Source organism: Pomacea canaliculata, linkage group LG6 (genome assembly GCF_003073045.1).
Source record: "Pomacea canaliculata isolate SZHN2017 linkage group LG6, ASM307304v1, whole genome shotgun sequence".
NCBI classification, from domain to species: Eukaryota; Metazoa; Mollusca; class Gastropoda; order Architaenioglossa; family Ampullariidae; genus Pomacea; species Pomacea canaliculata.
This window is the reverse complement of record NC_037595.1, coordinates 10224448-10240676: the sequence shown is the minus strand read 5'-3', so window position 1 is coordinate 10240676 and position 16229 is coordinate 10224448. Positions and strand designations below refer to the sequence as shown.

Below are 16229 nucleotides of genomic sequence, written 5' to 3'. Positions count from 1 at the left end.
ATTCAGCTTTGAATAATGTTTTGGCATATGCTCGAGATAGAAAAAATTGGGTCACAGATTATGCGATAAGCATATTGATTTTTGTCACGGTTTAGCAAATATCAAACAGCAGATTATAGTATACGCAGTTTAAATCACGCAAAAGGTTAGTCCGACGTCCTTGGTCCGACTTCAGTTGCTTTGTTTTGTGTTGGTTGTATAGTTTGTGCGGGCATGGTTGCGTGTGCGCGTTTCTTGCTCTTGCCCCCTTTTGCCTTTGTGCCTGCGTGCGTGCGTGCATGTATACGAAATGTCTGCATTTATACTTACATTATTTTATACGAGTCATACACCGGGTGATCAGCTTGAAATTATAATGGAGTACAGCCTCTCTACTACTGTCAGAGCTTCTAGAACTGCAAGGATTTGTTTAACCTTATTTTTATACTATTTATTAAAGATGGTTTAATTTGTCTGTGGGTGAAAATTTCTTGAAATTACAAAATAACGCCATATCTAGCTACGATAGCATACTTTTGCTTTGAAAAGTAATGTCGTCCGAGCAAGAACAGAAGTGTATAAAGAAAGTAAAATGCAATTTATGCATATGTACCATTATAAAAAGTAAATAATGTTCTAAAAATCGATTAGATAGATCAGTGGCGTTGGGAGATGCTCGGGGTGGCGGGCAAACTTCTTACTGTGCACGACCTTCGTATTCTTGCCTCCTCAGTATCTTTTTAGAGGGGTGACTGTCCCCTTGCCTACCTTCCCTCCGGTTCCTACGCCACTGTAGATAGGTAGAATTCAATACACTCCTGCACCCATTTGACCTTTCACCCTACAGTTAAAGTCCGCTCAAACAAAGCACCCCCCCCCCACACACACACACACTTTTAAGAGCACCACTGATCCTTGGCAAGCACAATTGAAGCCCTCGATCTCTGAGTTTGCACGTCTCCCGGTCAGCGTATAGCGCGTTGTCAGCCCTGTACTCGTGCATGTCTGTCACCAACCCTGTTTAACTCTACAGGATTCTCCGCCTATTTACTTCAGGTGGTCCTCGAGAGATATCGCGCTCTGATAGACGACATCAGGGTGTGCACGCGTGCCTATTGTCAACCGGCGTCACCCGGCGTTTCGCGAGACTGCACGTGAAAATGTATCTACCTTACCTTTTTGCGAAAGGTCGCACCAGGGTCAGAGTACATGTAGCGCCTGTAAAGACCACTGCATGAATATCGAACGCTTCTCTCTCCCCTCCCTTGATCGCCCCAACCGCCATGCAGTAGTGATCGAGAAAGGCAAGAGACGACGATCATTCATTCAGGGATCAATTAAAAGGCAACGGGGTGAACCTTAAGTGAGGGGAGACGTGTCTGAAGAACGAGACTTCATAAAACTCAAGACAATGGTCACGATATAGACATTTTCTTTCTTATAGGAAGCCAAAATATACTAAAGTAGACATTCAATCATCGTGTACAAGAAATAAGAAAATGTGAATCAAAGCAACATCGGAATCCATCGAAGGATCTTATTTGGGGAAAAGGTTTTGTCTACAGGTGCCTCATGGACACCAAGGTAAGTTTTTCTTTCTTTGTTATTAAACTTCCCTTCACATAAACTCCAGACGACCTTTCTTGGAAGAAATAAGTTAATACCTACGAAATACTTATATTTTAGCATCAATCAACGCCAATTACTAGTACCCTAAGGTTTATATTTAAAGAAAGTGAAGTTAGAAGCGTCATCAATTGTTCGAGCTCATGACAAAGGAAGTTAGAGACTGTATGGTTATTTAGTGTTTTTTTTAAAAGATAGCAACAACAACAATAATAGTAACAACAGCAACAACAAAATTATTATTATTATTATTATTAGAATAATATACTTTCTGATACTGAGTAATTGAGCCCAAGTTCAAATGTCATGTCATAAAACATAAGTTATAAGTATAATAATATATAAGTTATAAAACATTTGCGCATGAGGCTGGTGCGACGACGTGGAAACGTACCTTGATGCCGTCCACAAAAGCAACTCACTTCAGGGTAACAAGGGAAAAGATGAAGGTGTGCAGGCAGCCATATGATGCTCGTGTTCTTAAAAACACAGGAGATATATGAACATGGGGTCAGTTTCATGAGAGGTCTTAACTCACGCGAGGTATTAACTCGAACTTGTTAAGCTCAAGTTTGTGTGTTAACAAAAATCTTCCTTCGAGTATTTGCACATGAGGTCTTGAAAATCAATCAAAAGTCACCTGGAAAGTCGACTATTAAAACCACACAGTGAATATTTTCGGAAAATAATCCGATAAACTTTGTGAAGTCTTAAGTCAAGTCTGATTTAAGACTTCACATGAAACTAGCTCCAGCACCTGGAGGCATGGTGAGTATGTTAGTAGACTGAGATCAATTGTCTATGAGTAATATACAGACAGAAAGTCGGCATGTTCAAAGATATATAGATGTACGGTTATACAATCGGAACACTTAGTCGACTACTGAATGTGTTGTTACCAAATTCAGACAGAAACAACACTGAACATAACCGTCTCACATCCTGAAAACAACAGCGATAAAACTCTTCGTGCCATGCTGATTAGATGTTCTACTTCCCGAATAGTTTAGATAGATTTGTCCTGTTGAAAATATCACGGACTAATGTATTTTCACCTGTTGTTTTCTGTTCTGCATCGATATCATGATCTGTTTGCTTTCCGGAGGCTTGTTATTGGTGACAAACGCTCAGATATTTTCAGAAAAGCAATGGCTTTGGCAGTAAGCCCTGTTGATAATAGAAGGCATTAAGGTGCCATCGTCAAGCAACGCTCAGCAGAACGCACAAACACATCAGAAGCACGTTATCGCCCCTCATTCCCCTCCCATCCCTTCCCCTCCCAACTAACGACCACGTCTGCAGCTGCGCTTTTGTTGTTGTTGTTGCGCTACACCAGGTACACGCTGTCAACTGATGAATTTCTTTGCTTCTTCTCGCTTAATTACCTCTCGCCTGGCATTGATGGATGACGGTCGGCCATAAATCTTTCCTTTCGGTTTTTACTCTCAATCCAATTTTAATTTGTTTTTTTTTTCCTTCTACGAACCACGAAAAAAAAAAAATAGAGAGTAAGATGGAAGAGGATGGGGAAGGGGGGAGTAAATAAACAAGCCATACCTCAGACAATTTTCTTGTTCGGCTTCCGTCAACAAACAATCTTGAGCCGTTTATTTATCATATATTTTCGTTGAGAGATATACAAGCAGTGAAAACTTGTGACAGTAACGTACATGGTAACGTACATAGTTATTCAACAAATATTCCCGTCAATATTCCTAAAAAATACATATTTATTTTCTTATCTTCTTTTCGTATTTATATTCTTATAAACGTATTTATATTCTTATATTATACCTTCTGACAAAAATGTGGAATCAGCCACGACAGTACTTCATCTGACGAAGTAGTTAAGGAGAGATCGTTGATCATTTCTTTATTTCCGACACGATTTTTAGAGGAATAAAGATTTTATTTTTTGTGTTTCAGATGACGAAGATAGCTTTCTAACCCACATACACACAAAACATTTTTCCTGACGAAGACATCAGGGAGCCTGCAATCATTGTGACTCAAAGATGATTACACAAATGCTCGATATACTAAATGATCTATTCTGCATAACAAGTTGTGTATCTAGTTTCACATTTTGGTTGTCATCCACAACATCTCAGCAAGAAGGACTCACTATACATTCAGGTTAAAGGTCAAATTATAGGTTCTTCCCCCTTCGTTGTGGTTAAGTGCTCGATGAAGATGCCAACGACAGCTTCTCGCAACAGCTTTCCTTGGAAACCCGGCGAACAGGTGTCGCTCCCGATCGGAGAGGAATTTCTGACTTGCGATGACCACAACTTGCCGGCTAGAGTGACCAGTGACGTCACAGCCATGCCAGGCACGAGGGAGAAGACAGACACACAGACGGCGAGAGTGCTAAAAGGCAAAGAATTCGCCTTCATACTGGACTCGAACCGGCTCCACCGGTTCCCGATCTTGGGGCCCACCCGTCAGGACACGGAGCTGTACTTCAGATTGCGTCGACAAAAGGAGAGGTAAAAAAAAAAAAACAAAAAAAAAAAAAACAACAACCGCAAACGTACCTGGCGAAGTGTGGACGAGTGAAAGAAGACACCATTCATTTATTTCGTAGAAATCCTAAAGTTATGACAATTATTTACATCTTACAAAATGCATGGTGTCATGTAAGGCAGATTTATGTGCTCCCCCAACATTCCAATTAATATTTCATCATCGTCATCGTTGTCCTCTTCTTCTTCGTCTTGCTTAAAAGTATAAAAACTAGTTTTGATCTCTGTTGCATGCCCGTCGGTTGGACTGGAACTAGGATGCTGGTGACAAGGTCAGCAGAGCATGTCAACCGCCGGGACTCGACCTTTCACAGCAGGTCAGCGGTGAAAGTCAACATTTTCTCCAGAAGGGCTCACCAGTCCATCGGTGACGTCGACAACAAGACAGCGTTCAGCACCACCACCACTAACACCAGGTGGAGAGGAGATGAAAGGAGTGTCAGCGGCACTCGGAACTCTAGCGCCCCCACGAAGACCTCCTTGATGCAGAAACGATGTTCGATTCCAGCCTCTCCTCGGACAGCGAAATCGCACATCGGGACGTCAGAGGCGCCACGTAAGCCCTCGTTCGATTTTCCTCAAATAGGAAGTTCTGACGTCACACATGCTTTTCAGTCCCACCTCTCTTCTCATCAACATCGTCACCTCAAGATGGCGGCCAATGATGAGACGCAGGCTGTAGTGCGAAGACCTTGACTCCGTCCAAGTACGGGTTTCACCCGCGAAGCCACTCTCCGACCTTTCAAAGATTGGTGGCTGTCGCGGACAAATTGCAAATCGTGTCAGGAGCCTGCGACAGCAGCAGCGGTTGTCTCCTACCACACCACAGGGGGCGCTGCCATGACTCTGGCGCGACAGTAGTCCGGCTTCCTGATGTTACCGTATGGTCACGTGACTCAGCGGAAGCGAGCTGTTGCGATGTGGATGACGCACAAAGCATGAAGGATGACAAAAATGTCAAAGGAATTGAAACTATCAGCGACTTAACGAATGTTCACTTGTCCTCGATTAAGAGGCCGGACCACAAACACATTAGCGACGACGAAAAGCTCACAGCCTGCTGTCTTGGTCCTCCTTCGAGTTCCTGCCACGGTGAGTCAGAAGGCGAAAGGTCGCAAGGCTTGCATTCTCCTAATGGTTTATTGGAGGAGTTTCTGGATAGAGAAGCCAAGCAGCAAAGGGAAGAAACCTTTGCAGACTTCGATGAATACCGATTGAGGAAGCGAGAGGATCCCTCGCCGATGACAGTCTGGGTTAGCCCTTCAGCAGACGTCACCACCCGTGATGCATCTGTTCAACACATTTTCCCTCGACTAACCGAGACCAGGGTGCCAGTCAAAAAAACTGTTACGTTCTCAACGGTCTCAACAAGCCACGAAGCACCCGCATCAGTGGAGCAGATGGCTCTTCCTCCAGGGATGATGGCGCAAGCAAGACAATGCCGCCCTTGCACTTCTCGAAAAGATTACGAGTGCCAGATAGCCCTGGATGTCCAGAGCACCACTTCGCTGGCCGCAGCACTGGTCGGCAGTCACACACCACTGCACACTGGTCTCATCGGCACGGCCAGCTTCCACAGAACGGCCACCAGGGGGCAGCAGCCGAGCGGAACTCAAAGTTCCACAGGGGGGCGAGATTTGACTCTCCCAAGGGGGCCACGAAAAAGCGGCTTCACACCTCTTCCCTTTCCGGAGAGCCTGTTGAAGCCATTTTTGAAAGGGGAACTGCTTAAAGAAAGGCTTGAGGATGTTCAGACTCTGATTTCCCAAGATCACGAGTGAATCGCTATTTATCACTCCTTTCTCTATTGACTGAGCTCAGTCTATGTGATCCACAATGTTAAGAAATCTTTGTACTAAGTGCGATATGCAAACACTCTGATGTGTTTAATGTGTGTGCATCCTTATATATATATATAAAATAATGTGATCCTATATACAATACAAAACGTCGTTATTGTCTACATTTGTTTAAAAAAAGATTCTTTTATTGGAAGCTCTCATAAGCAATAAGCTAAACAAAATAAAGTCACATCCCACACACCCATACAAATACTGCACTCATGATGAGAAGGGATGTAAGTATATTACATGTTATTAAAAGCTTTGTCAACTGTTACACATTTGTACAAATATGTATAGTTGTAGTAGAACTGTTTACTTGAAAGGTGTTTGAACAACGATGAATAATTGTGTTTGTGTGGATGGTTATTCAAGTATATTAAGGTAGAAGAGAAACCTCTTCTATGAACAAGCTGGATATATATACTTTCCACATAGTCAATGTTACTTTTATAGTCGCTTATAAACTTGCATCTAATTAATTAAAGGTACAGGTGCGAAATCAACAGAATATTAATCTTCTGCTTCAAGTTGCTAATGAGATATCGGGCTGTTGTTCGAGACCTACATCAAAGTTTGTCATATTGATATCATAAAGAAGATAAAGACAGAATGTTCCCAGCAATACAGCAAGTCATGGTATTTTGAAATAGGTTTGGTGGTTAAAATATTTAAGTTAGTAAATGCAGCACACGACCCGATAACACCTTTTTTTTTTTTTTTTTGACAGATAAATTATTTTATTTGATCTGTTGATACATGCAAAGGTCTATCCAGGTTTATACACTGTTTATAAACCCGATAACCTTCTTCGTCCTGATAAGCGCTTGAGAACAAGAACGAAACATGGACAGCAGATGAGAGACAAGAAAACAAACAAATAACAAATAAACTATAGCAGAATGAACAACAATACTAACGAAGAATAAAATCAAATACAGAAAACGCAAAGATGAACCAAATAACAAGAACAAGAACTGAGAGCAGCATGAAAATGTCAGAATATTCCTGGGACTTTGTAGAATACCGGTTATTTCAGAGATACTCCTGCTTCATAATTACACATCAGAGCTTGTTGTAGTTAAAAACAAAAAACCGGAAAATGTTTATAAATTAAACTTCTACATTGCACATGTTTGAGCTGTCAGGAAATTCCATTATAGTCTGTCATCAGTCCAAGGACGAGAACGACTCAGCCTCTGAAATAAGGGGTGAGTGGGAGTGAGGCTTTGCGGCTAAAAAAAGAGAAGAAGAAGAAGAAAAATCGTGATGTCATGAAAATCGCTGCTTTGATGGCAGAGAGCGAAAAACATGAGTTTTAAATCTTCTCGTTTTATTCTTATTTCAGGTATTAACATTTAATGTGCTTCAATTTTATCAAACAGTACAAAAGGTTAGGCTTCCTTCTCAATGTTATCTCAGTCTTCCTGTGTGTGTGTGCTTGTGTCTTGCATGATTAATATCCACAAGCTGGTCAGAATTTCCTTTGTTAGTTGGCATTGTAAGCAGCCTTGCATTTTCTTAGTCATTGTATTACGCTCTAGTGAGCCACTCCAATCTAACCTAGCAACAACAACAACAACAACAACAACAGCAGCAGCAGCAGCAGCAGCAGCTACACTATCATTAACCGATCAGTATATTTAAAGGCAACACGTCAAACGATAAAATCGGGTTTTCCAATCTAGTCAGTTATTGAAACTTTATCAGTTGGGGGAAAATACCCGTTGCTCAAGATAGCTAGTGTGAAGCCTGTGGTGAGTAAATACAGTCAAGAGTTACGTAGGCTGCTTGTAAAATCCACTCATGAGATTTCTGGGAAACGGAAACCAAAACTTCAGTGGTTACCTATAAATATTTATACATTCTCACATACGTTAATCGCTGGAGTATTTCTGGGGAGGTAATAGAACAGGTTCCATCGTTTTGAAAGTGAATGTGTTGGAATTTGCACGGACAGTTTTGTTGTGAGGAAGTTGTAAGACCTTTGAGACCGGTCTCTCCCTGAGTGAAGTCGACCAGCGATACGACTGAGCCCCGTTCTACCTGCAGCAAATAACAGAAATTTTACAGCGAAAAAGGTCAGCTCTGAAGGTGAGCAACAGTGTCACAGAAAGCTGGTAGGAATAAATATTCTCACGTTTTATGTTCTTTATTATGTGTCATATCTATATCTAGAAATGTGTATTTATATATATTATTACATATTCATAGATATATATATATACACGCTTTAATATATACATATATAGATGACACAATTGCACACACACCTATGTTTATGTGAATACAGAAATGTGTTTATATGTGTGTATGTGTGTGTTTCTATTTATAGTTGTGTCAGTGCGTGCGTATGTGTGCGTATATGTGTGAAAACACCAACATTCCAGTTTCGACATATGCGTTAATGCAAAGTATTGCTCGATCTTTTGGTTAAGTGGGTGTGTGAACGCGACTGAGGAAAACAGGAAGTAAACATTCGTAGAATTCTGTGATCCGTATCATGTACACACACACAACAAAAGGTCTGCTGTGTGAATGTTTTTCGCCGAAGTCAATGAAGCCGCTTACATCATGAACACGAAGTGTTTATCTTGTTGAAATCAGATTTCCTGTGTGACGCCATGTTGAAAGCGAACATTCCGGATGTTTAATAGCTGCGGATCAATACCACGTGGTATTGCTATTTTTAGGTTTTTGGCTAAAAGGGCAATCATTACAATCTTTTGTGGAGCAAACAAACAAACAAACAGATACCTTTGGGGTAGGTTGAATAGAACATTAAAAAAGTAAACAAAGGTAGGTAGTGGGAGGCAGCCTAGTTCATAAATATATTCATTCAGCCTACTTTTTTTACATATATATTATATCTTTGAGTTGGATATCAGGTTGTATTGTGCAGTGTTGTGAAGTGTATTATTTTCATAATTAATATAGCGTTAATATAGGAGGATGTAGCACATGAAAACTTATACTATAGTGAACACCAAAAATCCGTTGTTAGAGAATGTTATTCTGTAGTATGTGTGATGTTATTCAAAAGCTATTTTTCAACCACGTACCTCTTTTTGTACCTGGTTTGAAATCATAATTTCTTGAAATTTCTCTTAATGTAATATTTAGACCCAATGCTCTTCCTTGCTCTGAAAATAAATCTGGTGTTTTCACCAGGTCTGAAAATAATCTGATATTTTTTACCTGGTGTGAAAATAGTTAGACCATCGCCACTTTTTCTTAACAAAACATCTTTAGTCACGTAAAAAGGAAATATATAAACATAGTGAGGTGTTAAGCTTAAGCTTTTTCAGTAGCGATATTGTGCATATTTCCAACCATACCAAAAGTACTTTTATAAAAAGAAACCTTTGTCATTTGTCCACACATTAAAGCTGCACAACATCTAAAACATGAGACTAAAGATGTGAGTCTTCTGTATCTTTATTGTCAGTGTCATTGTGTCATTGAAATTGTCGTTGCGGTCGTCGTTGTTGTCATTATCATTGTTTTTGTCATTGTGATTCAGCAGGTTAACGATGGCAGAATCAGCAGCAGACAGGCAGGGAAAGATCACTGATTGCCCACTGTGTGGTCTGCTTTGTCTGGAGCCAACTATCTTGCCTTGCGGCCACCACCTCTGCAAGAGATGCCTTCGAGAGAGACTTCAGCAGACAAGGCTCGATACTCACTGTCCATTCTGCTGTCTTCCTGTTTCCCCCCGCCAGGACATCGAAGATCTTGAGATTGAGCCTCCCGATGACCCCGAGCTCTTCTGGCAGGGTTCCCAATGGACGTCGTCTTGGACGATCTCGTCAAAAATGTTCGGATTTCGTGTAATGTTTGCTCGGCTGACACCGCCAGCGCCGTCTGTGTGGACTGCCGGAAATATTTCTGCCAGAGCTGCCATGAGCACCACAACGAGCAGGAGGAGTTAAAAAACCATCAATTGAAGATGCTGGGCTGCGCTTCACTCAAACGAGAAGGAGCGACAACAACAGCATCGCCAACGTCGGATGAAGGGCAATGCAGCAGCCTCCATAACTCTGAAAATGGTTCAAACTTTGGAATAAGCTTCTGTTGGGCCAAGAGGACCATCATGCCATCCGTCCCGATGCATTGCAGCGAGGTAGCCGTGCGGACTTCATGCGGCTAAACCATAGCTTGAGCGTGAAGCGTTGGGAGATGTTGGTCTCCTGGACCACCAAGTGGAGAGTCACCGCCAGTCCCTTATGCAGATACTTACACCGTACTACTCGACGAGGTGTTGCGAGTCACGGATGGGCAAGGATCTCAGGACCAACACACACAGAACCTTCTGGAAAGTTTGCGACTTCAGCAGCAGGTGCTGGACACGTACGCCAGCCGGTTAGATGATCCTGGCTGTATCTCCATGGCCAACAACAGTGTACTCGGCCCGCGTCTGACGCGCGTCAAGACGGATTGTCGCGAGCTGCAACTCGTAGCCAACGCTAAGAAGAAGCAGCTGGAGAAGCGTCTAGAGCTGATGCAAAACCTACACAAGGGCATTTGTGGTCTGCTGGATTCCCTTGACCAAGGTCTGTACCTTGCTGAACGTGAATACAAAATCTTAATGAACGCGTTATCTTTCCACAAATTATCTCATCAACCCCACTGCTTGCTACACTGGGCAGAAGAGCGAGAATCACACAAAGCTCTAGCTAGTTATAAATCACTACCCTCCTTTTTGTCGTTATTCTCAGCTCTCCACAAACATGAAGCTGTATGATTGAGAGAATATTGAGCTTAATTCCTTTACCTTTTGGGAATTTATCTTTTGAGAAAAGAGTTGTGTGAGCTTAGATTTTGTTGGTGATAATAATTCATTGTAATACAAATTTCATTTTCATGCATCAGTTTATCTTTTGTTGGTCCCCTTCGCCGGTCTTTCTCTCTTTGTTTTCTGGGTCTATCTAATATATTCTTTTTTAAATTGTCACAGTCTATTTACAAAGATCAGTGATGTTAGCCACTTGCATGATTTATTCTTTATTCTATTTATAGAAACTCAGACCAATCGTGACTCACCACCTGCGTCCCACAGCCCGTTCAAGATCATCCCCTCCGCGCCATTGGACTTGAACAAACCATCATGTGAAATAAGCTCCATGGTTGCCACTCAGGACGGGCGTCTGGTCATGGCGGACCGCATCAACGAAAGCCTGAAGGTTCTGTCTCTGTCGAGACCTTCCGACATCGTCACCATCAAGCTGAGCAGAAGGTCCCTTCGGCTGTGCGCTCTGTCGGACGGCCAAGTGGCTGTTACGACCGAAGGGAAGGGGATCCTCTTCGTCGACATTGACCAGAAAACGTTCTCAAGCGTGGCGACCGAGCGGCAGTATTGGGGGATCAGTGGACTGGCAGAAGACAACCTGGTCGTGACCTGCCGCGATGACGTATACACCGTTGACGTGCTGACCCGCGACGGGACGCTGCTGCGAACGGTGGCGCTAAGTGGGCTGAGCTCAAACGAAGATTCCAACGGCTTCCACCACGTGCACGCTACCCGGGCAGGACACATTTTGCTGTCCAACTACTTCCTGCACACCGTCTACCGCGTGGACTTGGCCACTGGCGGACTGCTGGAAGTCTTGACAGATCCGGACCTGCAGCAGCCTTATCAGGTGACAGAGGACGAACACGGCAATGTGTACGTCGCCAGTTGGGGTAACCGCTGCCTGCTTGTGAGGTCAGCACGAACAGGAGCCTGGAGGCGACTGCTGGACCACAGCACTGTGTCCGACGAGGCCTACGACCGCCCTGCCGCGGTCACCTGGTGCGGGTCGGAGCTGGCCGTGGCTTGGGACAAGTTATCGCCACAATGCTCCATGGTGGCCTGCTACAAATTCATTTAGTTAGCCTGCTGTCTGACGTCCCCGCAACATACTTTATTTACACAGTATTCGAAGCAACTTGATAATTTCTTCGTCTGTACCCGCAAAGCAAGTAATGGAATTTATTGACTTGATGGATCTGATCTGGATTCAAAGCAAACTGTATTGCACTATGACGTCCCATTGAATAGTTTATTCAGTTTCTTGAGTTGTGAGTGAGAAGGCCATTTCATAATATTATTATAATATTATCGTCCACAGTGAGTGCCTCATGCAACTTCTTAAACCGTTAGTGTACAGGATGCAAAACAAATTTTTACCTGTTCTCAGTTGTTTTCACTTGAGTAGCTTCTTGACAAGACATTCGCGGATGCGGATCAGCAGTTGCTATAGTGTTGTTATTGTTTAAAGGGAATTTTAAAAAAAATGTTAGTTTGTTCTATGTTTAGATGGTGAATTTGCAGAGCTTCTGCGTTTAAATTATTTGTCATCTTTTTTGAATGAGCTGGCTCATTTCTCCGCTGAAATTATGGGGGAGTCACACCAAAATCCTGAGACAAGGGGAATAATCAATGAGTGCAATTGACTTGATTTCTTGCTGGTTGTTTGCCCTTTTACTTTTAACCAACCTCTCTTCCTAAGTACAAAATGTCTATCTCTGTGTCAGCGTGCGTGTGCGCGCGAGTAGATCAGTAAGTGAAAGCACCCTGGTGACACTGCAGTAAAGCACCTGTCACCAAAAGAATTCGGCACATGGTCTGTATAATTATTCAGATCTCGCCTCTAGCTTAAACAAAATTAAAGTTCATGCAACTTCTTTTTTTTCTCTCTCTCCTCTAACGAAACAGCTTTAAGGAAGAACTTACTGTACTGTTTCGTAAATGTGGTACTCCGTCTTCAGGGTTGCCCTGCAATTTGCTGAATCGGTATAAAACACTAACAAAATAGTATAACCCTTATTTTGCTATACATCTTTTGGTTTGCTGCTTTTTCCTACAAATTGTGTATCGTCCTGTTGTACAAGGCGATAATCACTGTTATCAAATTTTGTTGTGATAATTCATCTACAGATTGCACATTTGATTTTGTCACGGATGTGGTTTGTAATACATATTTTGTTGATTATTGCTGATATCAGTATTACTTAGTGTTTTATCAGCCCTAGAAAAGTAGTATGGTAGGCTAGCTTGCTGCAGCTTACCACAAATAATAAGAGATTTTAAGACAATTATTTTTGTACCTTAAAAAGGCTAGAATACTGTCTCTACTAGAAGTGTTTTTATGAGAATAAACATAATTTGTTGGCTTTTACATTTCTCTTCCGTTAAATATGACGAGTAACTTAAAAAGCATAAAGTTCATCTCCTTCCAACAAAAAGATACGTTTTGATTTCAAATTGTAAGGATTTAAAAGCTGTTTTAAGTTTACTTTTTTTTTTTTCTCATAATGATTTTTCATACATTTCTGAGTGTGAACTGGACCTTAAAGACGAGTTTGTGTATGGAAGCAAAAGACACGAAAATTTATGAAAGGTTTTGCTATAACTCATCTCTGGGGTGGTTTACACAAGCTTTTGAATCTTCTTTATATGCATTCGAGTATAGGTAGAGGTGAGCAGGTCATTTGAAAACGAAAGTACAGACGGCCCTTGGTGTTATGGAGGAGGGTGTAATGGCAGCTGAACGATCGGGAGATAGCTGTCCTCGACGCATGTTTTGAGGAAGACACATGAAACGGCTGAATACCTGCTAAACCGCACCTTCTTGCATGTCAGACGACATTAAAAAAAGGAAAGAGCAAGAAAATTATCCAAGGACATTGTGTGTTTTCTCTGCAAAGTGGAAAACACACATAATCACAAACCCCAATCCATTAAAGTCTTGCTTCTAATGTCAAGATAAAAATCAATGGATAACATGTGAAAGAATCAGTACAGAAAGACTAATAACACAAACTGCGATAATCTTGTGCAATTTTCCTTTCATTTGCCTGCTAGGGAGTTACTGGAAGTTCGCAGTAAAGGGAGTGAAACAAACATTGACATCAAAACATCAAACTGGCGCAGTTGCATCCCTTTCTCCAAGGTTTGAGCAAAGATACTAAATATTACTAGAATGCAGGCAAAACTCATAATCTTTGTTCTTGTGCTGTTAAATGTCGCCAAGTTAGTTAACTTGCTTTCGGGTAAGAATGGGTTATTTCTTTACAGCTGAAAAGAGCAGTAAAATCTATTCATTCTATGAACAAAAAAACTTCTTCTGTAAATGATGAATTTAATGTCGCCGTGCAGACAGCGAACATCAGATGCGAACATCTTCAGCAGTTGGTACAAACCGAAAATTTTAATAACTGACCAAACACGCACTAGCCTGCAATGTCGAAACTAAAAATTAAACTATCGCGACACGACAGCATGGTCATATCCCTTTCTATCCACAAAGCCACTAAGCCATTGCGCAAACTAAGTTCATCCGAAGTTTTGCCTTGCACGAAAAACCAGGAAACGACAAATTACAATTTCAGATCTATCTTCCCCCAAAATAGAAAAAAAACCCACCAATGATTATTTCAGTTTCCAACAACGTGAAAATAATAATTTAAACGAGAAGAAATACTTCTGTCTGCTGTAAAGGAGAGAAAAGCTCCGAGGAAAGGGCCGCTACTCTAAGACGCTCATCCTGTCGGCAGACGGCGAGATGGCGACCCAAACCTGTCCTGCATCAAACAAGACTTGACAGTGAGACCTCGCTGATCTGGACCGTCGTATCCGCAATTTTGGACAAGGATGTTCGCACAGCAGGTAGGCGAGCTGGAGGATATCGTGTGTTGGGGAAAGTGCAGTTTGTGGCAGTAGACGTTTGGACATCCATCGATCCAGTGTTTGGTTTAGATGTGCTGAGTGTGTGTCGCAACATAAACAGTATTCGGTGTCTGTGTCGCAACGGAGCTGCGATGACGCAGTGTGTTCATTGTGTGCTGTCAACGGCCATCTTAACTAGAGAAATAATAGAGAAAATGTGACTGCCTGGCAAATTGTTACGAAATAGTTATATAAACAATTCGCCAAACTTAGTGTTAACTTATGCGGCTTCTAAGAGGCATTCCATAGAAATTGTGTGTGCTAACCCACAAAACACACATGCACACACACACACACGTCCACGCTCACTCACATATTCACTTACACCAAGCACACTCTATATTTCACACACACACACAGAGCAAGAAATAAAAGAGAGAGACTGACTACTGAGCCAGCAGTGGCTGTCAGTAGATTTAATCACATCGCGCTGAGGCAGGCCGCGCGCACACCCAGTGTGATCCGCAGACGGTAGCGTGAGATCGGGTGGGGATGGGGATGAGGCTGGGGTGGGCACGGCGCTGTGGCTGGGAGGACAACAGTGCCAGAGCGTGCGGTGTGATGTGACGGCGCCCTACTCGCGGCCGGCTGGCTCACCTCGCTGTCTGTGACCCTGACGTCTGCCTGACGGTAGGTAACGGGAGCGGCGAAAGCGAGGCTCTCAGTCTGGCTTCACCTTCTTCCGGTTTCATTGATTGTCATATTTGCGCTGATTTTTTTTGATTTTTTAAAAATTTTATTTTGTGTGCTTTAGATGATAAACATGTTGAACATTTTAATTAATTAATTAGTATATTTGTGGTGAGCTAGAATGTTAAGCGTCATCTGGTTAAAAAAAAAAAACTAAAACACTTGGCTGACGTGTTTTGAGTAATGCCGAGGTATGAAGAATGAAACCGTTTACAACAAACTCGTCTTGGCAGGTAGATCACCTGTCTCATGTAAGAAAGGTCGTCTGCCTGTTTGAGGTGTTGCTGCCTTGCGAAGACTGTGTTACACCTGGCTTTCGCTTGGAGCCGTTGAGTGCTAATTTTTGTACCGTTTAAATTTTCGCTTTTCGAGTCTCGCTAATCTTGGACTGCATAGCACGTGCCTCGCTTTGTGTGCTAGAGCCAGTGAGTGTGGTTTGCGAAACGTAGTGTAATTCCTGATGAAGGATATTGTCTAACATAAGCTAAATCCTTTTATATCTTTCAAACAATACAACTATCTCTGTTCTTTTTCTTTATACACATACAAACTGGCGCACGCGCGCTCACAAACACATGCAGCCTTGATTCTGTGTGTCTCTCTTTCTCTACACACTCTCTGTATGTGCACACAGGCACGCTCTATTCTATGTCTGTTTCTGTGCGTTACAAATAGCTGTATCTGTGCTGGTCTTCCTCATTCTCCGTTTACATACATGTATATATATTTCTCTCAGTTCATACAGATTGCTTATATGATGAATTCATTATGGCTGTTTACCTGTTGAGTTCAAATGGGTTGCTTACGTGATAAACTCATGAAGGGATGATTACTTAATGAGTTCCGGTGGCACAGCTA

The 16229-nt window shown here is 42.2% G+C and overlaps 3 protein-coding genes across 7 annotated transcripts in view; all 3 read left to right on the top strand.

Moving 5' to 3' along the window:
• Positions 1-526: 526 nt before the first annotated feature.
• LOC112567291 lies at positions 527-6294 on the top strand. 2 transcript variants are annotated; one of them, XR_003099785.1, is made up of 3 exons: positions 527-1563; positions 3532-4094; positions 4388-6294. XR_003099785.1 is itself a non-coding variant. In XM_025243927.1 (2 exons), exon 2 carries the CDS (start codon positions 5069-5071, stop codon positions 5909-5911), a length of 843 nt encoding a protein of 280 aa, XP_025099712.1. In that variant the 5' UTR covers positions 3156-4094; positions 4388-5068; the 3' UTR covers positions 5912-6294. The 2 variants fall into 2 exon arrangements, 1 of the variants encoding a protein (XP_025099712.1); XM_025243927.1 differs by lacking the exon at positions 527-1563 and having other exon boundaries at positions 3156-4094.
• A 3911-nt stretch (positions 6295-10205) lies between these two features.
• On the top strand, positions 10206-13159 carry LOC112566856. Its single transcript, XM_025243257.1, has 2 exons — positions 10206-10524; positions 10991-13159. The coding sequence occupies exons 1-2, from the start codon at positions 10359-10361 to the stop codon at positions 11839-11841; spliced, it is 1017 nt and encodes a 338-aa protein (XP_025099042.1). The 5' UTR covers positions 10206-10358; the 3' UTR covers positions 11842-13159.
• A 1324-nt stretch (positions 13160-14483) lies between these two features.
• The window catches only part of LOC112566774 (popeye domain-containing protein 3-like), a 70378-nt gene continuing 68632 nt past the window's right edge, over positions 14484-16229 (top strand). For 3 of the 4 annotated variants that reach the window (XR_003099694.1, XM_025243126.1, XM_025243125.1), the window contains exon 1: positions 14484-14621. Coding sequence is in view for 2 of the 4 variants with exons in the window: in XM_025243126.1 (XP_025098911.1) it covers positions 14607-14621 (15 nt within the window). In the remaining 2 variants the exon portion in view is untranslated. Of the gene's footprint in view, positions 14622-15174; positions 15312-16229 lie in introns of those variants that run through there. The other variant, XM_025243127.1, reaches the window with a different exon arrangement.

What these genes read in the sequence shown, in the direction of transcription:
- LOC112567291 (XM_025243927.1), top strand. Translation starts at nt 5,069, where the DNA reads ATGAAGGATGACAAAAATGTCAAAGGAATTGAAACTATCAGCGACTTA.
- LOC112566856 (XM_025243257.1), top strand. Translation starts at nt 10,359, where the DNA reads ATGGCCAACAACAGTGTACTCGGCCCGCGTCTGACGCGCGTCAAGACG. An exon ending in GCTGGATTCCCTTGACCAAG is followed by an intron (nt 10,525 to 10,990) that starts GTCTGTACCTTG and finishes TTCTATTTATAG; the next exon opens with AAACTCAGACCAATCGTGAC.